Genomic DNA, 27,885 nt, shown 5'->3' with positions numbered 1-27,885 from the left:
CTCGTCCCGATCCCCGGAGGAAAAGACAATACATTTTAACGCCATTGGAGCTGCTGCTGTGCTGCGGCGGCTGCTTCTCTGGCTCCGGCGGGTGCGGTTCTCGCCGCGGCTCGCCCGGCTGCTCCACTGGCTGCTGATGCGGACTGTCGTCGCCAGCGGCCCCGAGCACCTCGGGCTTGTCGGCGTCCGCCATCCCGCTGCCGCTGCCTCCGCCTACGCCACGGCCGCCTGCGCTGAGGGGCTCCGAGCCCTACAATGGCGGCGGCCGGGAAAGCGGTAACGGATCCCGATTTGAAAAGGCCCCGAGCGCTCAGTTGCCCGGATCTCGCGAGAACCGGTCGAGGCTGGGAGACTGGGAGAGGGTGTGAGCCGCGTGTGGGGGGTGGGAGTGGAGGGGTAGGGGGGAGGGATGGGGTGGCGGGTCAGGGCCGCCATTGCCGCAGTCAGCCCTGCTTCAGATCAGGGAGGGCCTAACTTGTCCAGAAGCCCCTGGTGGGGCTGTGTTCTGACCACCAGCCCGCCTATCGATTGGCACCCAATGGGGTCTTCGCTTACAAAAGTCGGATCTGAGTGCTGGAAATCCCTAGAGCTCTGAAACCCAGACTATTCAGTTCATTCCTTGTAGGGGCAGTTTAAATGAGAGAAGCACACACCACTTTGCATCTTTAAAGACGTCTGCAAATCTTCAGACTCGCCTTAGAAATCCTTTGAATAATGCAAATAAATCACTTGCCACTTAAATGCCTAGGCACCCCGTGGACATTCAATAAATAGTTATTAATGACAGGTTGCAATTCACCAAAATGAATACCTTTGAATTTCTTTGAATTCTGGTCGTTTTTAAGAAAGGATTTCCTGTGGAATTCAGCTATCGGCATATAAAAAGAAGACAAGTTTTTTAATTCTCTGGATAGCAACCCCTGAGGAGAATCTATAGTTTTTGTTTTGTTTTTTTCAGAAGAAAGCTTCTACTAGATTGGCTGATCATGGACATTTTGGTTTGGAGTTGTGTTTATGTTGGTGAAAATTATATTTGAAGCAGTTATAGGCTCTCAAATTTAATTACTGTATGGCGTTTTAAAATATAGTCCTAGATTTTTCCCCCTAAATATAAAAAAGTAACCCATTAAACTTAATTCCTAACTCTTGAATACTGTAATAGTATTTCACATTGAAATAACCTTTTTCAGCTGAAAGACCTTCCCAAATGTTTCTTTTCGTAAAGAAGCAAGCCTGTATGGTTTACATGCTTTGCAGAATATCACATACACATTAGTGGTAAAGTGGTAGCTAGAAACTAATACTCAAGTAATACATAATTTCCTCATCCCCCCTCCCCCCTGTTCTTTGACATTTTAATTATGCAAGTTTCTGCCCTCAACCAAAAAATACCTTGGAACATATGCTCCTATACCAGAAGAGTTGAGCTACTTCATCAAACGTACACACATAAAAATCATAACAGTTTTACTCCTGAGGAGCACACTTGGTAAAATACTGCTGTTTAGGGTGCTACTGACATCGTTTAACAAACACAACACACGCTGTTGTAGTTACTGCATGAATTATTTCTCCTTGGTCAATCCCCAAACTTAGCATTTGGAATAGCAGAGAGGCATTGGATTTTGACACAGAAAACCTGGGTTAGGACCTCAGTTCTGCCACTTTCTGCCTATAACTCCTTGGGCAAGTCACTTAACTTCTCAATCTTTCCGTAATAAATAAGGACGATAATACCTACTTTACAGGATTAAGGTGAAAATTAAAAGAAAGCACTTTATGTAGGGCAAAGTGCTATATGAATATAAAGTAGTATTATAATTCCCTATCTCTCCAGGCTGAGCAGGGTTTTAGTCAAAGAGAAGTCAGGTGATTTTCCCATAGAACTGAATTATAAGCACTTTCAAAACATCCATTATCCTCTGTTATTCTTTTGCTATAGTTGAATTTAATGATGAAAATTTAATCCTGCTGCCCCTAATACAGTATTTTCTTGCAAAATCTTTCAATAGATTCAATTTAATATTTTTTAAGAGACCTTCATGCTTAACACAGAGTAGTAGGCACATGAGGAATATGAAAATGAGTATGGTACTGTTGGGAGGCAACATTCATAAAAAGCACTATTTGAGTGCTATAATTGAGATAAATGTGAAGCATAATTAAAATTTTATTTATAAAACAAAAGACTGGACTGCATGCTGTAGTGTGCTAATTAAAATATTTCATTAAAATATTTTTATTGATTACTGAGCTTTTTGGCACCTCTTAAAATGTTGTGCCATGCCTAAGAAAAACGCTTCCCTCACTGTAACTTAGTCCTGGTCCTAATAAATGGAACAAGGGCAAAGGTTATTCCTATAGGAGGATTGCTGAGCATTTCATAGAAGAGCTGGGTCTTAAAAGATGGAGAGAATTGGGGCAGCTTCTAAAGAGAAAATTATTGATACTACTCCATTGGACTGCTCTATAGATGTTTTCTTCCTCTCTTGCTATAAATATTATACTTACCTTAGCTAAATCGGTGAAAAAAAAGTTATTAACATTCTATTGCTACAATATATTTCTGTATTTTCCTTCCTTCCACTATTTTTTTTTTGAAGTTTATGTACACATGCTGAGAAATTCTTTAGTAATGTTTAGTTTTTATCTTCTCAAAATTCCCACTGCCAATGCTATCATTTATAATTGCACAAAATGAATTACTGGTACAACTTCCTATAACTACTTAGTTTTCTTTCTTACAAACTGGAGTGTGTATGTGTGAGAGAGACAGAGAGAGAGACAGAGAGAGACAGAGAGAGAGAGAGAAAGAGAGAGAGAGAGAGGAGATTTAAAGAGACCATTATACATACCTGGAAATTTAACCCTAGAATTCTAAAATACTTTCAACCAATACTTTAATGTCATATAGGAATTGTGTTCACCTGCTAGTAACAGAGATTAAAAATAATAGTGTCTTAAACAAAATAAAAGTTTCTACTTTATTAAGTAAAAATAGTGCAAAAGTAGGCACCCTAGAGCAGGTATAGTCATCATGGGCTCAGGTTTCTTCTAAATCTTTCACCAACCTAGTGTGTGGCTTCTATTCTTAATGTCTTTCTATGGCCCAAGATAGCTACTGGAGATCTAGGCACCTGTCCTCAGTAGAAGCCAGAAGCAGTCCAGTAAAGAGGCATCCAGAATCTCAAACAACATTTTGACTTATAGGTCAAAATTTAGTAATATGACACACTCAGCTATAGGGGAGGCTGGCAAATAATTTCTCAGTTTGGCTCACTGCCCCGTGTTCTGCTACCAAAGAAGAGAATGGAGTGGCAACTTGGATATGATCATCCTTTTAATTTGTCTTTAAGAATTGAAGGCAAAGACCAACAACAATATGAAGTCAACCAGAAAGTACAGTATGATTGTTAAGTCAGTTTACTTGGCTTTGTAAAATTAAATGGCTGGATTTAGAGCCACTAATTTTCCAAACTTTAGAGAACTGAAACTCCAAAAGGAATCTATGACTTTAAAAAATACTATGGGTTATATCTGAGATCCATATATAGTTCCCTTTTCCATCATGTAAGTTAATTCTATGATAAAAAAAAAAGTGGATGTCAGTTATTGTCATTAGAAAAAGTATGGGAAAAAAGTATAGATTTATTCTGACAATGACCTACTATTCTCTCTCTCTCTCTCTCTCTCTCTCCCCCCTCTGTCAGTCCCTCCTTCTATTGCTTTGCTTAATTTAGGAGTCTAATTTTTCACATTTAGCATTCTAAAAATACATCCTGAGGAAAGGTCTCTACCCACCAAATGAATCTTAGAATTAAGGCAATTATGTGAATAATCCAGGCAGAAAACCCACTTTCGCCTCAATTATTCAAATAACTCAGATAATACAATGGGTTTTGCTTGAATTCCTTAGATAACTGTTTCATTTTTCAACTTTTACAAAGCCGGGGTCATCACCCAATAACAGATTTAATTTTAATTTTTATTTATTTTTTAAAAAATTTTTTTTAACGTTTAGTTTTGAGACAGAGAGAGACAGAGCATGAACAGGGTTGGGGGGGGTGGGCAGAGAGAGAGGGAGATACAGAATCCGAAGCAGGGTCCAGGCTCTGAGCCATCAGCCCAGAGCCCGACGCGGGGCTCGAACTCAGGACTGCGAGATTGTGACCTGAGTTGAAGTCAGACGCTTAACCGACTGAGCCACCCAGGCGCCCCTAATTTTAATTTTTATAAACAATATTTGGAGATTTTTTTCTTTGAAGACTAAAGACTCCTATAATTCCTAGACATTTACTTGTCTCAATTTTTATTCACTAATTTCTTAACTTAAATAACCCTGCCTTTTCCTCAATCTCACCCCAGTAACTCCATTAAAAGGTGGATCAGAAGAGCCAATCTAATGTCTCTACCCTGCTTCCCTTCCTATAGGCATAGTTGCTCCTCTTCTTAAATAACTCCATGAAATGGGCTTCCTTTGTCCAAAGAAATGGGTATTCTGTGGTAATATTTTTAATCATTTTAGACTTAGTCCTAATCTAAAGAGTGTTAATGAAAATGATTATTTTATAGCACATATTGTTTTTCATTTAAATAACTACCTTTTGTAGGACTGCTATTCTCAATTTTCAATTACAATGTTTGGAAGAGAAAATAGATTTCTTAGAATGATGAAAAATAAAATTCAATCCACACACTGTCCTGCATATTTGAAGATAATCCTATAAATGAGATAATAACTAACACAATCCATATTCCTCTTCTTGTTTAATAATAGAATCTAAGGTGACTTTGAAAATTGCTGAAAGTTACTATTTCCTAGCCTCACTTGCAGCTCTGGCTGGCCAGGTGACTGTGTTCTGGCCAGTACAATATAAGCAGAAATGTGAGGACAAAATAGGAGTTTCCTTAGAAAGAACTAACTTAACTGGAAGAATGCTCTTTTGTCCTCCCTTGCATTCTTCTTCTGCTGGCTTGAAATGAAGAAATGATGTCTGTAGCAACAGCAACCATGTTTGACCATGAAGTGACCTTGTGATTGGAAACTAAGTGTTGAGGATGGTGGAACAGAAAAATAGACTAATAGACTGATCAGCTCATTATTAGAAAGCCACAGTAACAACCCTCACATTATTACTCCAAGTTTCTTTCCAGAAGGAGGAAATAAATTTCTATCCTGATTAAATTGCTGCTAGGCAGTCTATTACATACAGCTGAACTTAATACTAATGATCATTATTTTTACTGAAATGACTGAGTTGCTTTAATAGTTTTTTCTATGCTATGGTAACATAACACTACTTTTAAAGTGTTTTTGGTTTTTTTTTTTTTTTTGTTGTTGTTGTTGTTGTTCTGAAGACATCATTTACATTGGCTTTTGTTTACTCCTTTGCCAAATGGTTTAGAACACTGCAAGTTTCCTCTATGATATTCATTCTCCCTTTTTGTTCCTTGCTGACAGAACCACAATGTTGTGTAGAGTAGCAGTGTGCCCAGCTAGCATACTGGGAGTGGCCAAAGGACACAGCTCTATCTAAGAAGTTGTAAAGAGAAATACACTAGGGATTCTAGAGTGTCTTCCTTTTTTTTTTTTTTTTTTTTTTTTAGTATTTATTTTTGAGGCAGAGACAGAGTGTGAACAGGGGAGGGGCAGAGAGAGAGGGAGACACAGCATATGAAACAGGCTCCAGGCTGTGAACTGACAGCACAGAGCCCGATGCGGGGCTCGAACCCACAAACTGTGAGATCATGACCTGAGCTAAAGTTGGACGCTTAACTGACTGAGCCACCTAGGCCTTCCTAGAGTGTCTTTCTTAATAAGTTCTTTGCCTTCTTTCTGTCCTGTGAAGCTACAGGGTGGAGTATCCCTTTGGAAACCATGATGGAACAGGAATAAGGACAAAAGCCACAGCTAAGGATGTCAGATCAGAAAACAAGGAACTGAAACACAGATGACCTTACTGAGCCATTGTAAAACCCCCAGACTGCCTACACCTACATTTCTTATTTGGGGAGAAAAATAACTTCCTTTGACTTAGGTGATGCCATTGGATTTGTGTTACCCCAGTTTCATGACACCAAACAAAATCCACAAATCCTACCCTTGCAACCTTTTAAAACAAGGGACACACCATTCCTGATGGCTGCTTATTGAGTCTAGTTCATTGGAAGCAATGGTTATTCAGTAGTGTACAAATGTGTTACATTTTTTCATAGTATATTGCAGAATGGTAGGCTGGAGTGACTTCACATCATGGTATTTCCCCTCGCAAACTGTTTAAACATGTTAAAAACATTAGCCAATATTCAGCCAAGCACTGTAGGTATCTCATGTAGGATTGCATGCCCAAAGATTTAGAGGTTTACATAATAATTAGGGCTGGGGGAACAAAGGTCTAGGAGCTATTGCTAGGACTCAAAAAATCCTCTTAAATTTTACACCAGTGCCTCTTATTGGTAGAATTTGGTTAGAATACTGCTGGCAACAGATTCTGAGAAATATCACATACAGGAGGAATATAGAAGGGTGAGGACGGTGCTGAGTATCAACAGATAATATTTGGCACAATGTCTAAGCGTTTTGGCAAAAAGAGTAAACTTACTATAAGCATTTGTCCATTCATCCATTCACTCATTGTATCTGTTACATTTAGGAATGTCTATATCTCTAAATAAGGTTAAATATGTAAAAATACTTACTTATATTGATGTTATCCTTTTGACTTCATCAACAAATCTCAGTTGTGAGTTCTTTGAGCTATCCTTCAGATTATTAAAGAAATTGCATGGTAATACAACTGTCAAGGTAAACGTTCTGACAGTGCCGAAGTCATTGAGGAAATATAGGTTTATATAGGTGTTCATTTACCTCAACCTAGATTTCTACATCTAGACTCCTAATATTTCTGGAAACCTGTGTCAAAAATGCATTTGAAAAATCAGACCTTATTAGTCCCAGCTGTTTATTGGTTTAGACTCATCTAAGAGCAGTAAAATAAGAACTAATATGTATGCAGAGGTTTTATGTAAAAGTTACTAAAACTAATCAGTTCTCAAAATATCAGGTTTATATTTTTTCCTTAAAATCTTCCTACTTTCAAGTATTCTTTTATCCAAGAGTCACTAACTTCAATTTTACTGACTTTTAGGTAGTATTGAAATATAAAGCCCTTATGTGAACCTTTCTAATTATCTTCTGTAGTTGCCTAAAGTGACTTTGTATCTTACCAAACACTCATTCAGTTTAGTTTTGCTTGGAATATGAGAAGTGTAAGTTTTATTTGGCTAGCTTAGTTTTAGAAATCTGATATCTAGTGTTCAAGTGTTACTTCTTCAACAATGCACACATTTTTGGCAGGGGGGTGGGAGGGAGAGGAACAACACAACTCTTGTTCTACAAAATTATCCCCTGAAAATAACTGGTCACTTTAAAAAGTGAAAAGACAGAGGCGCCTGGGTGGCTCAGTCGGTTACGTTTCCAGCTTTGGCTCAGGTCATGATCTCACCGTTCATGAGTTTGGCCCCGCATCGGGCTCTGTGCTGACAGCTCAGAGCATGGAGCCTGCTTCGGATTCTGTGTCTGTTTCTCTCTCTGCCCCTACCCTGCTCGTGCTCTGTTTCTTTCTCTCAAAATAAATAAACATTAAAAAAAAAAAAAGTGAAAAGACAGACTGGGACAAAATCTATGCAAAACATATATCTTATAAAGGACATCTGTCCAAAATATACAAATATCAATGATAAGAAAACAAACCACCCCATTAAAAAGTGAAAAAAGTTCTGAAAAGACACCTCACCAAAGAAAATACAAAGATGGAAAATAAGCATAAGATGTTCAGTATCTTATGTCATTAGAGAATTCAAATTAAAACATTGAGATACCATGACATAGCTATTAAAATGGCTAAAATCCAAAACATTGACAAGTACCAAATGCTGATGAAGAACGTGAAGCAACAAGAACTCTCATTCACTGCCAGTGGGAATGCAACACGGTTTAGTCACTTTGAAGGACAGTAAGAAAGCTAAAAATAGTCTTATCATTCAACCCAACAATAGCACTCTTAGTTATTAACCAAAATAAGTTGAAAATTTATGTTCACACAAAAATCTGCACATGAACATTTATAGCATCTTTATTCAGAGTTTCCAAAAGTTGAAAGAAACAAAGACGTTCTTCAATAAGTTAATGGCTAGGGGCACCTGGGTGGCTCAGTCAGTTAAGCATCTCAGGTCATGATCTCACTGTCCATGAGTTCTAGCCCCACGTTAGGCTCTGTGCTGACAGCTCAGAGCCTGGAGCCTGCTTCAGATTCTGTGTCTCCCTCTCTCTGCCCCTCCCCCACTCACACCCTGTCTCTTTCTCTCTCAAAAATAAGTTAACGTTAAAAAAAAAGCTAATGGCTAAACTTTGGTCTATCCATGCAATGGAATGTTATTAAGCAATAAAAAGAAATGAGCTATCAAGCTATGAAAAGTCATGGGGGAAGCTTAAATGCATATTGCTAAGTGCAAAAAGCTAGTCTGAAAAAGAAACGAGTGTATATGACTCCATACATACAATTCTGGAAAAGACAAAACTATAGAAACAGGAAAAGATCAATGGTTTCCAAGGGTTCATGATGCAGGTGGGTGGAAGGGGGGAAGTATGTAAGTCTGGCACCAGATATTTAGAGAAGTAAAACTATTCTGTTACAATACTGTAATGATGGATACATGACAATAACCATTTGTCAAATCCCACAGAACTGAACAACACAAAGATGAACTCTAATGTAAATTATGAACTTTAGTTAATAATAATGTATCAATATTGGTTCACCAATTATAACAAATGCACCACACTAATGCAATATGGTAATAATAGATAAAACGGTGGGGCAAGGGGGGAAGGAGGTATATGGTATTTTTCTGGTCAGTTTTTCTGTAATCCTAAAACTGCTTTACAAAATAAAGCCCGCTCAAAGAAAAAGATAACTGATAATATTCAGGAGAAAAAAAAGTCATTCAAGGCTGGGGGTGGAGGAATGGGAAACAGTGTAAAACCCATGCAACTTCACAACCAGAGCACCACAAAAACATTTACAAAACTAATGAAAATACTAGCACAGTTAAAAATACAAGTTAAAAATATACATTGCATACAGGTTTACCTCAAGAAGCCAGAAAATTCTCAAATATACAACCTAACCTTACAATAAAGGAGTTAGAAAATAAACAGCAGAGAAAGCCTAAAGCCAGCACAAGGGAAATAATAAAGATTAGAGCAGAAATAAACAATATGGAAACAAAAAACAGTAGAACATACCAATGAAACTAAGAACTGGTTCTTTGAGAGAATTAATAAAAATGATAAACTGGGACACCTGATTGGCTCAGTCAGTTAAGCATCCACTTCTGCTCAGGTCATGATCTCACAGTTCTTGGACTCAGGTCCTGCATCGGGCTCTGTGCTGACAGCTTAGAGCCTGGAGGCTGCTTCAGATCCTGTGTCTCGCTCTCTCTCTGCCCCTTCCCTACTCTGCCTCTATCACTCTCCTCCTCTCTCTCTCTCTCTCTCTCTCTCTCTCTCTCTCAAAAATAAATAAACATTAAAATAATAAAAAAAATAAACATGATAAACCCCCAGCCAAACTTATTGAAAAGAAAAGAAAAAGGACCCAAATAAATAAAATCACAAATGAAAGAGGAAAAATCACAGCCAACGCTGCAGAAATACAAATAATTATAAGAGAATATTATGAAAAATTATTTGCCAGTAAACTGGGAAATCTGGAAGAAATTGACAAATTCCTACAAACATATAAATACATACAAAATTGAAATAAGAGGAAATAGAAAATTTGAACAGACCCATAACCAGCAAAAAAAATTGAATCAGTAAGCAAAAATTTCCCAACAAACAAAAGTCCAGGGCCAGATGGCTTCCCAGGGGAATTCTACCAGAAAATTAAAGAAGAGTTAATACCTATTCCTCTCAAACTGTTCCAAAACACAGAAATGAAAGGAAAACTTCCAACCTCCTTCAGTGAGGCCAGCATAACCTTGGTTCCAAAATAAGAAAAAGACCTCACTAAAAAGGAGAATTACAGGTCAGTCTCCCTGGTGAACATGGATACAAAAATTCTCTACATGATACTAGCAAATTGAATCCAACAGCATATAAAAAGAATTATTCACCACAATCAAGTGGGATTTATTCCTGGGCTTCAGGGGTGGTTCAATATTTGAAAATCAATCAACATTAATTAATTAATTAATTGATTCACGACATTAATAAAGGAAAGGATAAGAGCCATATGATCCTCTCAGTAGATGCAGAAAAAGTATTTGGCAAAATACAGCATCCATTCTTGATAAAAACCCTCAACCAAGTAGGGATAGATGGAACATACCTCGACATCCTAAAGTCCATATATGAAGACCCACAGCTAATATCATCCTCAATGGGGAAAAACTGAGACCTTTTCCTCTATAGTCAGGAACAAGACAGTGACGTCCACTCTTACCATTACTATTTAACACAGTACAGGAAGTCTTAGCCTCAGCTATCAGACAACAAAAGAAATAAAAGGCATCCAAATTGGTAAGGAAGAAGTCAAACTTTCACCATTTGCAGATGACATGATACTCTATGTAGAAAGCTCAAAAGACTCCACCAAAAAATTGCTACAACTTATGAATTTAGCAAAGTCACAGGATATAAAGTCAAAGTACAGAAATCTGTTGCATTTCTATACACCAATAATGAAAGAAGCAGAAAAATAAATCAAGGAATCTATGCCATTTACAATTGCACCAAAAAACATAAGATAACTGGGAATAAACCTAACCAAAGGGGTAAAATGTCTGCACTCTGAGAACATAGAATACTTACAAAAGAAGTTGAGGAGGACACAAAGAAATGGAAAAAAAATTCCATACTCATGGATTGGAAGAACAAACATTGTTAAAATGTCTATACTGACCCAAACAATCTACACATTCAATGCAATCCCTATCAAAAAACTACCAGCATTTTTCACAGAGCTACAACAAATAATCCTAAAATTTGTATGGAACCATAAAAGACCCCAAATAGCCAAAACAATCTTGAAAAATAAAAGAAAAGCTGAAGCCATCATGATTCCAGACTTCAAGCTATATTATAAAGCTGTAGCCATCAAGACAGTTTGGTACTGACACAAAAACAGACACATAAATCAATGGAACAGAATAGAAAGCCCAGAAATGGACCCACAACTATATGGTCAACTAATCTTCAACAAAGCAGAAAAGAAAATCCAACAGAAAAAAAGACAGTCTCTTCAACAAATGGTGTAGAAAAATATAAGGCAAGTTGAATTATGAAAACAGGGACAAGTGCACAAAGACCAGGAAGAACTGTTAATATGCAATTTCAAGACAGAGCATGTGGCTAAATTGAGCCAAGAGGATGAAGAGGTGAATGGGCATGTGTATAGGACTGCTTTCCTCCACAGTTTACTGCATTCAGTTGTTAGTGTGGACTTTGAGTTAAATTGCTTTCACTTGGTAGTCAAACCCAAATGTATCAAGGAAAACTGTGTATAAACTGATTGATTTCCATATTCTATTGACACACTTACTTGCCAGTTATGTATTAATTGGTTCATATTAGAGAAATATAAAATGCAGCAAAATAAACTGCCTTTGATTCTTTGTTTCTTTAACCCAGTAAAATAACTTAAACCAATTAAATATATTATACCATAGTTATGGCTCCCATATTTGTGGAGATTGTGCCCAAGGTATCCTATCATACTCATTAGCTTCAAGAGTAAATATAGTAGAGGGCTTGAAGTACACTTTAAATGAAACAATTTAAGGCTTATGGGCTGTAAATTAAAGCCAATTAAATGAAACTTCATTTAAATAGATCACTCTGAACTGAAACATTTAGTGCATTTTTTCTTTGCAGAAAATTTTACCAGCAAAACATAACATCTCATTTTCAATGGTACTCATCAAACAGACCAACATCAGATCATTATCTACACTGAAGTGTCATCGTGCTCAATTCTCTCATGAGTCCACTCACTTTAGATAATTTCTTCACTGTTGACAAAAATCCCATAGTCATTTTCTAATCAAATCTAATCGTCCTATTACTTACTGTACTCTCTAATCCTATTTCAGCATATTCAGCATTGGTACTCTCCAGAGTCAGATGGTAAAATGACCTAGAGGAAGAACTCTAAGAAAAGAAAATAGAAAACTAATAGAGTGGTTAAAAAAAAAACACAGCACTTTAAGCCAGTCAATACCTAGTTGCAAAAGTTAGAACAAGACGATGAACCATTCATTTATAGCTGAAATTTTTAACTTGTTCTTTGGATTACATCAGGATTATAGAAATGGACTTCCAAGGGCCTGTGAATGCTCTGGGTTTTGAGCAGAATTATCTGCTTATATGTATTTTTAGGTAGAGGGCATATATTTCTTATTGTAATTTCAATCAATCTTAACCCTCTAAAAAAATTAAAACCACTCATACAGAACAAAAGCATAGGTAGCTAAAAATGACACTCAGGATAGTTAGGAATGTATTTCTTTTTAAAAACATTTTTAAGGTTTATTTATTTATTTTTGAGAGACAGAGCGCGAGTGGGGGAAGGGTAGAGAGAAAAGTAGACACAGAATCCGAAGCAGGCTCCAGGCCCTGAGCTGTCAGTACAGACCCCGATGCAGGGCTCAAACTCACAGAGTGCTAGATCATGACCTGAGCCAAAATCAGAGGCTTAAACGACTGGGCCACCCAGGCACCCAAGTAGGAATGTATTTCTTAAAGATAAACAGATGACTTTTTGATAAAACGAATTATCAAATACCATCTTAAGTGAAATAGCATTTGGGTTAATATTTTAATGTCTATAACAAAAATAATTTGTATTTGTCTTTAATACATTTTTTAGAGTTCTGCATTTGAAAGTTGTAGTATCGAATATTTGAGTAAATAGCAATATTTTGAATAAAAAGACCCAGCTACATTAAGACATTTTAGTTTAGAAAAAATAATCAAACCAGTCAGGTATGACATTGATTTCCATGAAAAGCTGAGGGTGACATGTTGGCCTAATAAGTTTGAGAGATGATCCCACCATAGATAATTTGAGAGCAAGAAGACAACTAGAGCCAGGGTAGCAAGAATTCACAGCAAGCAAAATTTCCTCTGAGAAGAATCCTGAGCTGGCTTGTTAAAGAAATTCTTGCTTTTACCTCCTTTGTGACCCTCATTCAAAAGTATATTCATCAGAGTGGGGCTGTCATGTTCTTTAAATTTCTATAGTTACCCTGTTTCTGAACAAGTTAGATAATCAACACTTCCACTCTCTGACATAAAAAAAAGTCCTAGTAATATAAAGGACACTATGTACAATATAAAAGAAGAAACAGAGAAACAAAGTATTTTGAAATAAAGCTGATATGTAGTTCCATAAATTGAAAATTTCTTCTGCTAGCTTAACCTTTATTATTGAGTCATAATAAATTATATTCTATCTTCATAGCTAACTACATGATTGTTTTTTCTATAGTTTAGCATCTTATCAGAAACAAGTTTAGGAGTGCCTGTGTGACTCAGTCGGTTAGGTGTCTGACTTCGGCTGCAGTCATGATCTTATGGTTCGTGGGTTTAGGCCAAGGGTTGGGTTCTGTGCCGACAGCTCCGAGCCTGGACCCTGCTTCAGATTCTGTGTCTCCGTCTCTCTCTCTGCCCCTCCCCCACTCACACTCTGTCTCTCTCTCTCAAAAAAAGCATTAAAAAATTATTTTAAAAAACAACAAATTTATAGAATAGCCATATATACCCAAAAGGTAGTTAGGATTTTGAGCCAAAAAATAGAAAAATAAATGTATTTATTTGCTTATTTTTAATTTCTTTACTTCATTTCTGATTTTGTGAGGACATTTATATGCGGACACACATTACAACAAGCAATTAAAAGAAAATAACATACCAATACCTGAGAAAACAAAATTGCAGTAGTCAAGGCAATAGAGAAAGAACACAAATATAAAAGCCTTAATATTTTACACAGGTACTAATTTTTAGTTGTTAATTTGACTTTGACATCCCTTGTAACTAAAAGAAAAGGCAAATGGAATCACTTACACGATGTACATTGTGTATAAGAGGAGAACATAACACTTACCTTGGGATGGTTTAAGTGAAGAGGAGAAGTATGAAAGTTCAAGTCATGAGATTGGCATTAATAGAAATGTTTTTAGGGAGAACTTATATATAGAATAGCAAGTGATACGTTGGGCAAGTCCAAGTCTTTATTAGCAACCCTATAGTACACTTAGAACAGGGCATATAAACTGAAGACTGTTTTATACAGAATATTTGCATATAAGCTGAAAATGTAATGTCAAAGCATAGTAAAGGCAATTCTGCTTGGGAGAGGTCTAAAAAATGCCACCCACATATTTATCTTTCTAATAATTTGGATTTCTCTGAAATAAATCCTAGACTATCCAGAAGTATGGATTAACCATGTGCACATTAGAAAAGTATTCATGTGTTTCATATCTTTCAACAATTTTTTAAATTTTTTTTTCAACGTTTATTTATTTTTGGGACAGAGAGAGACAGAGCATGAACGGGGGAGGGGCAGAGAGAGAGGGAGACACAGAATCGGAAACAGGCTCCAGGCTCTGAGCCATCAGCCCAGAGCCTGACGCGGGGCTCGAACTCACGGACCGTGAGATCGTGACCTGGCTGAAGTCGGACGCTTAACCAACTGCGCCACCCAGGCGCCCCAACAATTTTTTAAAATAAAAATTGAGCAGCAGGCCAATGCTGCAAGGACCTGAAATGCAGATGTTCTGGGTTTTATCTATTTTGCTATTCTTCATCACTTCTTTGGCAGTAGAGAATAAAATATATATCATTAATCTCTGTGCTTCTATAAAACTTGGTAGAACTTGCCATGTTGTCTTGCAATGTATTTCATCAAGGTCAGAGACCAAAGATCATCAGTCTTTGTATCCTAGCATCTAGAAAAGAAAGTGGAACATAATGGATTTTTAATTCATTATGCTTTCCTGAATGAGTCATTTGCAGAGTTTCCAGAACATCATCACCATTCATATAGCTTGAAAAAGATCAAGATCATGCACTAACACATACCTAGAAACCTAATATATAGTAAAAACTTTCCTTTGGTGTCAATTCAAAAGAATTAACTAAAAGCACTGTATCAACTGATGTATAAATGGATTTTTTAAAAAACAAGAAAACCATCCAGAGGAATCTTCAAAATCTAAGTATACATGTGTCATGTCAGGGACACAACAGATCAGCATTTACTCAAATGATCAATGAAACAATGGCCCTATCCCACTTTTTAAACTGGGTAAGAATTAGATATGTAACATTCAGATTTGTAAAATCAGTATCATGAGCATAAAATCATGACAACAAATCCTTGGACTGAGGCCTATACATAAGCAGTAAAATCATATAATTTAGTTTCTTTCCATGAGCTTGTATTACAAAAAGAATGGGTGATTGCAGGTTATACTGTAAAAATATAGAGTGAAATAAACAGTGGTATGTGTCCGGACAATGCCAAATCAAGATCAAATGATTAAATTTATAAAGTTTGTTATAGTTGTTAATATTGTACAAACAAAATGGTTAACCTCTGAACTTATGTGAATAGAATATTCTTACAGCAGTCTAGAAACATACATAGAACAATAGAAGGAAGAAAATGACCTCCTTTCCCATACTCTATGAGTGATTGCATTGCCATAATACAATCTTTCTAGAACCTTGCTACTTGAAGCGTGGTTCCTGAACTAGCAACCTCTGGCATCACCTGGGATCTTGTTAGAAATGCAGAATCTGAGACCCAAACTCACACTTGCTGAGTGAAAACCTGCATTTTAGCAAGATCTTGAGATGATTCATACTCATACTAAATTTCAAGAAGCACTGCTCTGGCATAGTACCAAAATAAGATGTGGACCTTAGCAAGCTTTTTAAAAAAGCCAGTTAAAACCTTGGTTAGGAACATGTTACTGGAATAACTTTTGTAGTCTATTGGTGGGCAGTTAGTTCACCTATATTATGGGGTGTTTAATGGTTTTAAATAAAAAAGAATAAAAATTTTTGAGTATAGTCTTATATGAACTACAAGTTATACATTGAGAATTTTTTATAAGACCATGAAATTTCCTGAATACATAAATATTCTGAATGACCATTACCTTGTCTTCACTTTATTATTGAATTCTAACACACCTTTACATGATGTGTTTTCAGCATTTTTCTACACAAACAGTGACCCAATTCTGCAACTACATTTTCCCCAATAGCTGACAATTTAATAATTTCCAAGGTCAATAATCAAGTTTTTAGAGAATCTACAGGTGTTTGTAACTTGAAGGTTCTGGATATAGTATCCAAACATGAATAGAATTGGAGCCTTATAACTGAGTAGGACAACACCCCTAAGTTAGGATGAGGGGAAAGGTTTTCTTGTTGTTGTTTTTCTTTTGTTTTTGTTTGGCTTTGCTTTCATTGAGGTTTAAGTTTAGATTCTATGTATTTAACACTTTAGAAAATGTGCCTTGCAACTACATATGGGCTTTTATGGAGCATTCCTCTCTTGGTGTGTTCTATCTACTAGGTAGGTCTTACAACGCAATTTTTCAGCACTACGGACAGCGCCTAGACTCCTGCCTTAAAATGCGGGGGTGGGGCGGCGAGCTAGGTTGGGAGCTTGGGGGGAAGGATCCGGTTGGGTTTGCGTAGAAAAGAAAAGGTGAAGAGTAGGAGAAAACAACTCCAAATGACGCATGCAGTCCCCACTTAAACCAATACACTTTCATTTTCGTCTTTCTCTAATCGGATGAGAAGAAAGAAGAATTTAGCGTCTATTCCTTCACTGAGACTGCGGTCAACGAGCACAACAAAATGCCCGCGGTAGAGATGCTGCTGCAGAAGAGAGGAAAACAAGGATTGTAACAATAAATTAATTAAATTGGCGATGAACTCCGATTGCTAACCTGCAGTGTGATATGAGTGAAAATGAGCACCTATTTTTTTTTTTCTTTTTAGCAAAACTGAGAATAGATAGAGCCTGTTGCTGCTGCGGTGGCCGATTCCCTTCCCCCTTCTCATTTCCCAACTCTTCTCGGTCTCACAAACACACACGGTCAGATGCCTTCACATATACGCGCGCGCGCGCCAATGTTTACACTCTGCCACAACGAATAAATCAGGCACATTTTCCTGCAAATACACGCGCGCGCACACGTACTTCACGAGCGCCCACGTCCTCTATCTCTCACCGACAGATACAGATATTTACACACGTAGGCCAGGAGAGCGCTAACCACGGTACTGTGACTCCACGCAGGTTCCCAGGACACGCCTTTTAAATTGTTACCGAACCGATCAACGAACACAGACAAACCTGCCAACACTTAAGTCTACTGGCTGGATTTCATCTCCATGGCAACAAGCATGGAAGGTGAGACATCACTGCCTGCGAAGTAACTTTCTCCCCCTACCCTCCGCATTAACTGACAGGGTTCCAGTGCAGGTTCAGATGAGAAGCATGTCCTCATTCTCTTGTATTTATGAAGCTAAGGAGTGGGAAAGGAGGCTGGGGAGGGCGGGGGTGGGGGGGGGGGTGGTGAGGTGGGGGTAGGGGCGGGGGGTAGGGGGGCTCAAGAATGACCTGCAGGTCTGATCAGTTCAAATTCTAAAGGAGGATAGAGCCCTGATATTTCTGCTGGTGCTGGTGCTGCTGCCAAAAAGAAAAAATAAATTTAAAAAAATGTGTGTGTGCAGTTAGCTTGCTGATGCTATGCTTCTTTAGTTTAACATGTCCAAAGAGAACTGGAGACAAACAAGGCAGAATGATAATGACAGTCTACATTTCTCTAGTAAGACATTTTGAAAATTTTCAGACCAGATTTCCAGTGTGTTGAAAAGATAGAATGTCAGAGTCCTTGGGGAGCTATGTGAAGATTCTCTTAAGAGGGAAGTTCTCTTAAGGTTGAAATCTGAAAGGTTGGTGGGGGAGGGAGGGTGCAATTCTGGCAGATCCTGAGGTTTTGGATTTCTGGGAAGGCCTGAAATGTTTGCACTTGATCATGATGAAGACATCTGGGTTTGTAATTTAAGGTTTTCCTTTAATTCCAACACATTCCATTCCTAATGATTAACTAGCTCTGTGCAGAAGCAGACTGAACAATGTTTCTTTTTCCCTGTTTACTTTGAATAGGATTTAATAACCTTGATGTAGAGTGGGGGATGTGTCTATGTGCGTATGGGAGGATTCATTATTTTTTAAGCCTGATATTTCTTATAGTTCTCATTCCATGAAATCATGAATATCCATACTATGAGCATTAAAGATTACTATATCTGATAACTAACATCAAAATACTTTTCACCAAGAACACCATATTCCAATATAATAGTTGTTATTTCAGATAAACTGTTTAGACTATCATTAATAGATAAATAAACCAAAGGAAAAAACCTGTTGATTAAAATGCTAGAGGTTCTTTTTTTAACGGGCATATACTCTTCAATATTGGTTTCTGTAGTTGCACATTGTTGTATGCATACTATATGTTTCTAAAAAGTGAAATTATATCTTTCTAATCAGTAATCTTATTCATAGGAGAAAAAAGTAACACAACATTTACATGTATGAAGGGCTATATTACATTAGGTATAAAAATACTATTTGCTTGACTACTCACAATGGTATCATTTGTATGACTGATCAAAGATAGACTTTGTTTACTGGTTACTAACTACAAAACCATTGAATGAGATTTTGGCCTTTTGGTATACCGGTATACTGTTAGCCCAATCCTATGACTCATCAGGACTTAGAAATCCCAGCTCCTGATAATTGCCATGAAGGAAATGATGTACCTTCAACTCAATTGCTCATTTCTAAAGGACCTAAATGTTGATCTTTTAACCCATATTTTATGGTGTAGGATGTTTAAAATGACTCTAATCACATAATTCTACATCTACTCTTTTTTTGAAAATTCATTTCTTTTTTCTCAACAGGGCTTATTTATCATGGTTTTGTAACCTCATGGTCTGAATGTCTCTCATTTTTCTATTTCCCAGTAAACAAGATATTAAGATGATGTTTTCCCTCTGAGGTAGGCATTAAAATGTCTGTTTTACAGAGCATACGGATTTGTTTTGCATTTCCATCTCTTTCATGGACTAGAGAAAGTAAAATGTATCTTTTATCCACATTGTTGAGTAATTTTGGATATCTTATTAATTATGAAGAAATCAGTGTTGTAACTGGAGACTTCTATTTATTTTTAACAATATTTTGTCACTAACAATACTTTTTAATCTAATTATGCTGTATATCAATAGAAAGGTACAAAGTTCATTGCCCTTAGCAGTATATTCTCAAAAATTTTCTACCTGCTGTTGAAAGTATAAGTTATTCATTTCACAGAGCAAGTAAAATGGAAAGTTTGGGCAAATGTTTGAAAAATTTAGGCCTACAAATACTGGTATTTCAGTTGCTACACATATGGCTTAAATTACTAAGAGCATCTATTTGCTGAACACATTGTTAGGCAATTGCTTAACTTTTTACTAATTTGCTTGTCTGTCCACAGCCTACAGCAATGGCCAGGTTTTTTTTTCAAGCTTTAAATATTATCCTTTTAGTTGTTTTTCTTGACTTGTATTTGGTTTTCATCTTTAGCATAAGGCAGAATTTTCAAATGAATATAAAAGTCAAAGTTCTTCCTTTTAAGATCTTAATAAAATTTCTTTTCTTTGTCACCCAATTTTTGGTTAAAAATGGAAATTTCCGGGGCGCCTGGGTGGCGCAGTCAGTTAAGCGTCCGACTTCGGCCAGGTCACGATCTCGCAGTCCGTGAGTTCGAGCCCCGTGTCAGGCTCTGGGCTGATGGCTCAGAGCCTGGAGCCTGTTTCCGATTCTGTGTCTCCCTCTCTCTCTGCCCCTCCCCCGTTCATGCTCTGTCTCTCTCTGTCCCAAAAATAAATAAACGTTGAAAAAAAAATTAAAAAAAAAATGGAAATTTCCTAGTTCTTTGAACCCCAAGTGTATTTACTTGGCTCTACTTTTAACAGCTGAATATATAATCCTGTCCTTATTATTGGAAATAAGTAGTTTAATGATCTAAACTTATGCACTTAAATTTTTGTTGAAGTAAAGGAAGTAAAACTTCCTTTTTGTCAAGTTTCTTTTAGCATTGGGCTTCATTTATTCATTACCCATCACTCCAAAACCCTCTTCAATTATTGTCCCCCCTGGACATTCAACTGAAGCTTTAAAAGCGGTGAAAAAAGTCTAAATGCCAAACCCAGGGTCCTGTTTTTCATCACTTGTTTCCATCACCACTGAAGAATTCAACACTGTTTACCAGCACCTTCAGAAACTCTAGCTTCCTTTGTTCCAAGTGAACTTCCTACTGCAAATTCACTTAGAACTCTGATCATTCCTTACACAACTCTACTAGCAGATCCTGTTTTCTTCTTGTAAGAGAGGGATTCTTTGAGGCTCATTGCTAGGCTTCTTTCATTTTCAATCCTTTTTGGTAACTGCAAATAGAACCTTAATGGGATGACATCAAAATTGCTTTCTGGATCCATCCAGAACAAGTAGATCTGGCTTCCTCCAGGATAACTCTTCAAATATTAGAATACACCTGTCATCTTCCTTGGTCTCCCCTTTCCTGAAAAACTCAGCAATTCTTTCCTTCTCTTAAGTTTTGATCTGTAAATGCTTCTATGTATTAAATTGTGTCCTGGAGGCATTCTTCCCCACAAACTCTATTTGGCAATAATATCCTTAAGATGTTTTCCCCACCAGTGATTTTATGCGGGACAAAATGAGCTGGATTAATTTATTTAAAACTGTTTATTGAGGGGTGCCTGGGTGGCTCAGTCAGTTAAGCGTTGGACTTTTGATTTCAGCTCAGGTCATGATCTCATGGGTTCTTGAGATAGAGCCCTTGTGTGGATCTGCGCTGACAGTGCAGAGCCTGCTTGGGATTCTCTCTCTCTCTCTCTCTCTCTCTCTCTCTCTCTCTCTCCCCCCTCCCTCTCTCTGCCCCTCCCCCACGAGTGTGCACATGCTGTCTCTCTCTGTCTCAAAATAAATCAATAAACTTAAAAAAGAAAAAAAAAACCTGCCTGTTGATTGATGTCTATTATGTGCCAGATGTAAACACCACAAATTCACTAAGACCAGAACTAAACCTTTTGTTTACTAAATTTACACTTTGCTTGTATTTTCTTTATTTTGGTTGATGAAAACATTGCCTTTACACTTGTTCAGGCTTAAAAGAGTGGAGTCATCTTTGATACCTCTCTCCATGGCCCGCTACCTTCCATTATTTGCCAAAACTATCCCTGATATCTTTATAAACATCTTTTGAACCCATTTCCTCTCCCACTCATCTACCCTGTAGTCCAAGACCTCATTACTTCTCACCTGGAACATTTATTTCCTATGATGTCCCTCCTGAAATCTATGTTTATTTTGTCTCATCACCAAGCCAGTCAGCCCTTAGGCAAATAAATTGCAAACTCTTACGGGGCGCCTGGGTGGCTCAGTCGGTTGGGTGGCCGACTTCGGCTCAGGTCACGATCTCGCGGTCCCTGAGTTCGAGGCTTGCGTCGGGCTCTGGGCTGATGGCTCAGAGCCTGGAGCCTGCTTCCAATTCTGTGTCTCCCTTTCTCTCTGCCCCTCCCCCGTTCATGCTCTGTCTCTCTCTGTCTCAAAAATAAATAAAACTTAAAAAAAAAATTGCAAACTCTTAGCCTGACAGTCAGGAGATTTCACGTTTTGGCTCAACCTACCTTTTCAATGTTTTGTTTCCCATACTCCTCTTTGCTTGTATCAAATTACTCTGAACAAACTGCTCCTCTGGATAAATTCAGCACTTTTCTGCCTTCATATTCATTGTCATGCTGTTTCCTTCCTTGCATTATCTAAATCTTCTGTCTTTTTTCAAGACTCATCTCAAATACAATGTTTTACAAGAAAAACTTTCCTGATCCTTAAATGGGTGAAATATCTATTTCCTCTAAATTTGTTGATTTTTGAATCTCTTTTTTCATCAATATGTTGAAGATAATACTACTAACCCTGTATGATTATTATGGGGATTAAATAGAATAACATATGTAAAGCAGTGTTTGGTATACAGTGTATGTTAAATACAAGTTTGCTCCTCCTTTCCTTTTATTGTCTTTGTAGAAGCCTATACCGTTTTTTTTCCTGTTTGTGCATGTATCCTCTCCCTTACAGGCTAGAATCACTTTGAGTACAAATCATGTGAATCTTTCCAGGAATGTTCTTATTAATCAACCTGATAAAAACAAACAGAAACACTGAACTCTGAATGAGCTGCTGAATTTTGATACTTATCTTTGAGGCCAATTTTTTTTGAAATCAAATAAAAGTTTGTTTTATTCATTTCATTTTGACATTTAAATGTTAAATGTTTTTAATGTGTTTTCTGGATATTCAACATTTAGATTCTTAGGACCCAGAGCTTTATTCTTAAAAAATTATATTTTTCAATAAATTTACTTTGATTCAATTAAAATATTTATTGGGTATCTATGATATGCTGGGAACTCTAACCAGTACTTGAGAAGTAGGAGTTTTTCCTTTAAAAAGTAAAGTAGCTCAATTCACAGATTGTTTGAGACTCTCAGAACAAAGCATTATCTCGTATATTAGATGATTGTGATAAAAAGTATAATTTTATATCTCTAACTAGGAAGATACTGTGTTTTAATTTAATATTGACAAATGAATTGAGTGTTTTATTGCTACAACTAGTAAATGCCTTTTTTTTTTGTTTGTTTGGTCAGTCAATAGGTTTTATTTATTTATTTATTTATTTATTTATTTTTTAGTCGATAGGTTTTAATAAGAATAACAGAGTCTAGTGGATTAATCATTAAGAGCCAACTGACTTAACTCTTCTAATGATCAGCTATGACCCTGTGTCTCTTTCTACATTATGATTTTTAAAAACATGTGAAGTTAACTAATATCATAATTATACATAGTTTAGGCTGTTTCTTCATAATGGCAAAATGAACTCGGTAAAAAAAAGTGCAGATTATGAAAACTGCCCAGATGTTTTCACTTCTGTACCACCGATTGTTACATTTGGTCCTCAGAAACCAGACTCTGAGAGTTTAGTGTGAGGATGTTTGTTAAGTAGTGCCCTTGGGCTCAACACCTGTGGAAGAGTGAGAAAGTAGGCAGGAATCGGCACAAGTCGAGCTGTGACGTGGAACCAGTGACGGTCTTGGTTTACTCCATGAACAACTCTAGAGCTAGAATGGTTTTTTAGAGTTGCACTCCCTTGTGTCAAGATGATCAGGTCTTTTGCTCTCACATTAATCAGACATTTAAAACGGTCTGCCTTATCAGTTGGGGTTCCTGGGTGGCTCAGTCGGTTAAGCCTCCGACTTCAGCTCAGGTCATGAGCTGACAGTTCGTGGGTTTGAGCCCTGCATCAGGCTCTATGCTGACAGACTTGGAGCCTGCTTCTGATTCTGTACCTCCCTCTCTCTCTCTGCCCCTCCCCCACTCATGTTCTATCTCTTTCTCTCTCTTTCTTTTTCTCTCTCTCAAAAATAAAATAAAAATATTTTAAAAAAATATTTAAAAAATGGTCTGCCTTAGGAATTGAAGTGACCTTGGATGAGGCAGCTCTCCTCGAAAGGGGCTACAGCCAAAGACCATCTGGTGGCAACACTCCCAGCTGCTGGGCATAAATCCTTCATGGAAGGGAGCCTGTCGTACGTACCACAGTGTCCATCAGTAAACCAGGTTTATTGCTTCCTCTTATACACATGCTCTCTGAAATTATCAAATGATATAGCCTAGCAAGGTCATGGTTCTAGTGAAGAAAGAATTCAGACTAGTTACTTGGCTGAATCAGTCTGTTACATGACAAATATTTGGTTCAGCATCTCCATGTATAAACATACTGCTTTTCAGTTTCTCCACTTGTTAAACAAATGAACCAGAGGATGTATGGATCTCAGCAAAAGACCTTTAACTGACAAAAGCAATAAAAGTAGAAATTTCATCAGAAAAAAGTTCTAGCTAAGTCCCAAGGTCATTAGATATTCAGTCCAGTCTCATGTCTTCTACAAGATAAAGAGTACTTACAAGAGGTTGATCAGAGAAATCACTCTGAGCCACTTAAGTGATGCTAAATTAAGAAAAGAACCAAAGTATAGTCTATACCAATATGTATTAGGGCAGAAAAAAATGATTTGATGGAAAGAAGTTTAACAGAGAAGTTGAAAACAGTATTTTTCCTTTTATTAAAAAAGTCAAATAACAGCATACCCCAGAATGTATTAAATATTCCTGACACTTAAGATTTGAAGACAAAGATAAAGCTGTTTTGTAATCCAACCCATAATAAAAAGAATATCATTAAATATTAACTGGTTTATTCATTGGTGAATAACTTTGAAAGCTACAAGTTTTGTTCTTTTTAATTACCTTTCTTTATTCCTTACCTCCCATCCCTATTCTGTCTCAGTGGTTTTCTGAAAATTGAATACAAAAAAAATCTGAAGGGTCGGTCATTTTAATAAATAATTCTTAAAAATTATTAGAAAAAGCAACAATAAAAGTGCAAACACTAGCAATCTATTATTCTCAGTTTTTAGGTGATAAGCTATTTAATGACAGTCCTTTCAAGAAGGGTGGCTGTGTGTTAGTAAACTTTGATCTAATGAACTCATCTTAATTTTAATTAATTAATTAACTTAATTAACACATCAAGTGGGAAAATCTGTTTTGCTTCAATCCAACATACACTTTATTTTCTAAATTTTTTTTTAACGTTTATTTATTTTTGAGACAGAGAGAGACAGAGCATGAACAGGAGAGGGGCAGAGAGAGAGGGAGACACAGAATCTGAAACAGGCTCCAGGCTGTGAGCTGTCAGCACAGAGCCTGACGTGGAGCTTGAACTCACGGATCATGAGATCATGACCTGAGCCAAAGTCGGACGCTTAACCGACCAAGCCACCTAGGCGCCCCTAACATACACTTTCTGAACAATTTTGCTGTAGTTTTAAAATCTCAGTAGAGTACAAGCTTAGGAGTAAGATTCTGGCTGGGAAAAGAACTGGAGAGCTCATTGTGAAGCTGAATGTTTATAGAAAACATGCTGTTTAACTTGGATTTTATGTCCATTTAGGGTGTTCTGAAAGCTAATGGGGATGGCGGGGCAATGGCTAATGATCCACAGCTACTGTTGCCTGCTACTTACAGGATGCTCTGTTGGGTACTGCTCTTATTAAAATAATTTTAAAAACACAATTTACCTCTTTAAGAAATTAACATCTAGCATACGGAGTGGTAGTGGGGAAGAAAACACAAGTGCATACATCTAAAAGCTAAGGGAATGAAAAGAGAGACTTTATACCTATTTAAAAGGATCAGAATCTGTATCAGACAAAGTGGCACTGGAGACAGACCTTAGAACATGGACCTTAGAGAGCTTGACCAGCTTACACACTATGATTATTTATGGTGTTATCTACACATGCAAAAATGAAGTAAAAATTAGATGACAATTCAGTTCAAAGAAGTAGTGACTTAACCATCTCACAATGAATCCAAACTTCTAGGGTTCATTATTTGAATATTCACTTTCATATCTGATTTTATATTTAGTGCATGTAGGTACAGTTTCATTTGCCCGCCGAGGCAATTCAGTAATTACTACAATAGAAATAGCATCTCCAATGCTAATTTGATGCTGATCCATATCTGATGATGTTTTCACACATCTTTTGTGAGTTAAGTCAAGAGGGTTTGAAAACTGCCAGATTTTATAAAACAATTACCTGCTCAATACCGTATATGAATAACACTAAACTGAGTTCTATTTTGTATTTAGGCCAACAGGTGACTCCAGCAGGAATTCTGAAGAGCCATAATGATGTGACAGTGAATAATGAGTAGTACCTACTGTGGCAACTCCTCAGCTAAGATGAGCGTCAATGAAGTATCAGCTTTTTCGTTGACTCTGGAACAAAAAACTGGCTTTGCTTTTGTTGGGATTTTGTGTATCTTTTTAGGACTTCTTATTATTAGATGCTTCAAAATCCTGTTAGACCCGTACAGTAGCATGCCTTCCTCTACATGGGAAGATGAAGTTGAAGAATTTGATAAAGGGACATTTGAATATGCACTTGCGTGAGAGTTCCACCTTTATGGTTTTTTGGAGTTATGCCACTGGGACCCATGGAAGATACAACTGTAATCTCCTCGAGCATGCTGGAAGAGGCTCACTTCATCCACTAAATTCAATAAACATGTATGGTTGGCCAAGTCATCTAATCTCTATGGACTTCAGTGAGGAAGCTAACCAGAGGATTTTTAATGTCCCTTTCAATTCTAGTGCCCTATGAACTCTGTGAACGTATCGGGAAACCCAGAGATCTGAGATGAATGAGGATTTAGGATGTTATGAAAATTTTTTCAGTTTAGGAGTCTCAATTCTGTGGTTTGAATTCTAATGTTGACTCAGCCAAGAAGCTTTATGACCTATAAAGATGTCTAAGAGGAACCTTTCCATATCTACAAAAACAAGGATAAAGAAATCTATCCTGCATATCTTGCAGGAATGTTGAGAGGACCAAGTGATGTAAGATGAATGTGAAAGCAATATGAAAACCATAAAACATTGTTGAAACATACCTTGCAATCATTTATTATCCTCATTGGTAATACTAATAAGGATTCTCAAACCTAAAGAAGCAATGGCTTAGTGTAAATTATTCCTTAACCTTCATTCTCTTCATTTGATAAATGAAAAGATAGGATATTATTATAAAATTCTTAACAGCTACAAAATTTTGACTCTTTATGGTTATCAAATTGAGGAATATAGTAGGAGATAAATAAATACAAAACTATTTGTGTCAGTTGAGAACACAGAACTGCCAAACACACAGAAAAAAGAATGACTAATATTTACTAAGAGTTTGCACCAAGTTGGGTGCTTTCCATTTACTATGTGATTTGATCCCCTTATGAATCCTTTGAGTTCAACACTACTATTTCAATTTTATTGTCTCAGTGTAACAGATGAGGAACTGAAGCTGAGAGAGATTACATAACTTCCCAGGGTCATCAAGCTAGAGAGTGGTTGTGTTAGGAATTGAATATGGGCAGTCTAATGTCAGAGTCATTATTTGTAAACATCATGCTGTGCTCCCAGACACTATCCTCAAGATTTCTATATATCTTAGAACTATGGTTACTGCTCAGATCACACCAAAACCAGTTGTGTCAGATATGATTCCCTGATACTTTCCGTCTCCTAATAGATTTAGAACACTTCTGTGTTGGCTGTTGATCTTCTGGACCAAGCCCACACCTCAAGGAGGCTCTTTGAGCCCCAGTAGGTATAGGAGTGTCGGTCTGGGACACCTTGTAGTCAGTTATTAGTTTGGTCCAAGAACACCTCACTGAGCCAAGTCAGCTGGACACACTGAAAGTTGTATATACCAGGACACTAAGCACCTCCTTTGTGAACCAGGTTTTTAAAGTACTTGCTAAGATATGTAGCTAAGTATAAGATGCACCTTTTGTCTCCCAGGGAAGACATCCAACAAGACCCTGCATTTTGGTGACTAGAACATAACAAAGTCAGATTTTTATTTCAAAAAGAAGACCCTAAAACCTAAAACACAAGAAAATTTATGAAGTATGAGCATTATTTCTGAAATTTCAACACTCACAAGCTTTTCATATCTCATCAATTCCACCATAGTATTATTTGCAATCCCACTAAACAGAAATTCTTTTAACCAAAAGT

General features: G+C 37.1%; 2 protein-coding genes across 11 annotated transcripts in view; one reads left to right on the top strand and one right to left on the bottom strand.

Moving 5' to 3' along the window:
• The window catches only part of MYEF2 (myelin expression factor 2), a 39,568-nt gene extending 39,223 nt beyond the window's left edge, over window positions 1–345 (bottom strand). The window contains exon 1 of one of the 5 annotated variants that reach the window (XM_045449822.1): window positions 33–345. In XM_045449822.1, the coding sequence (XP_045305778.1) occupies window positions 33–193 (161 nt within the window). In that variant the 5' untranslated portion in view covers window positions 194–345. The remainder of the gene's footprint in view (window positions 1–32) is intronic. The other 4 variants (XM_045449821.1, XM_045449820.1, XM_045449819.1 and 1 more) reach the window with 4 other exon arrangements.
• CTXN2 (cortexin 2) lies at window positions 185–26,761 on the top strand. Of its 6 annotated transcripts, none has more exons than XM_045449825.1 (4): window positions 185–276; window positions 17,391–17,504; window positions 19,073–19,170; window positions 25,960–26,761. In XM_045449825.1, the coding sequence occupies exon 4, from the start codon at window positions 26,017–26,019 to the stop codon at window positions 26,260–26,262; it is 246 nt and encodes an 81-aa protein (XP_045305781.1). In that variant the 5' UTR covers window positions 185–276; window positions 17,391–17,504; window positions 19,073–19,170; window positions 25,960–26,016; the 3' UTR covers window positions 26,263–26,761. The 6 variants fall into 6 exon arrangements, with proteins under 6 accessions (XP_045305781.1, XP_045305783.1, XP_045305784.1 ...); XM_045449827.1 differs by lacking the exon at window positions 185–276 and adding an exon at window positions 25,255–25,341 and having other exon boundaries at window positions 17,293–17,504; XM_045449828.1 differs by lacking the exon at window positions 185–276 and having other exon boundaries at window positions 17,293–17,504; window positions 19,136–19,170.
• The last annotated feature ends 1,124 nt before the right edge of the window (window positions 26,762–27,885 follow it).

This window comes from Leopardus geoffroyi, chromosome B3 (genome assembly GCF_018350155.1).
Source record: "Leopardus geoffroyi isolate Oge1 chromosome B3, O.geoffroyi_Oge1_pat1.0, whole genome shotgun sequence".
In the NCBI taxonomy this organism is placed as follows: Eukaryota; Metazoa; Chordata; class Mammalia; order Carnivora; family Felidae; genus Leopardus; species Leopardus geoffroyi.
The sequence above is the reverse complement of the archived record's forward strand: the minus strand, read 5'-3'. Positions and strand labels throughout refer to the sequence as shown.

Coding starts and splice junctions, on each gene's coding strand:
- CTXN2 (XM_045449825.1), top strand. CDS start 26,017: ATGAGTAGTACCTACTGTGGCAACTCCTCAGCTAAGATGAGCGTCAAT.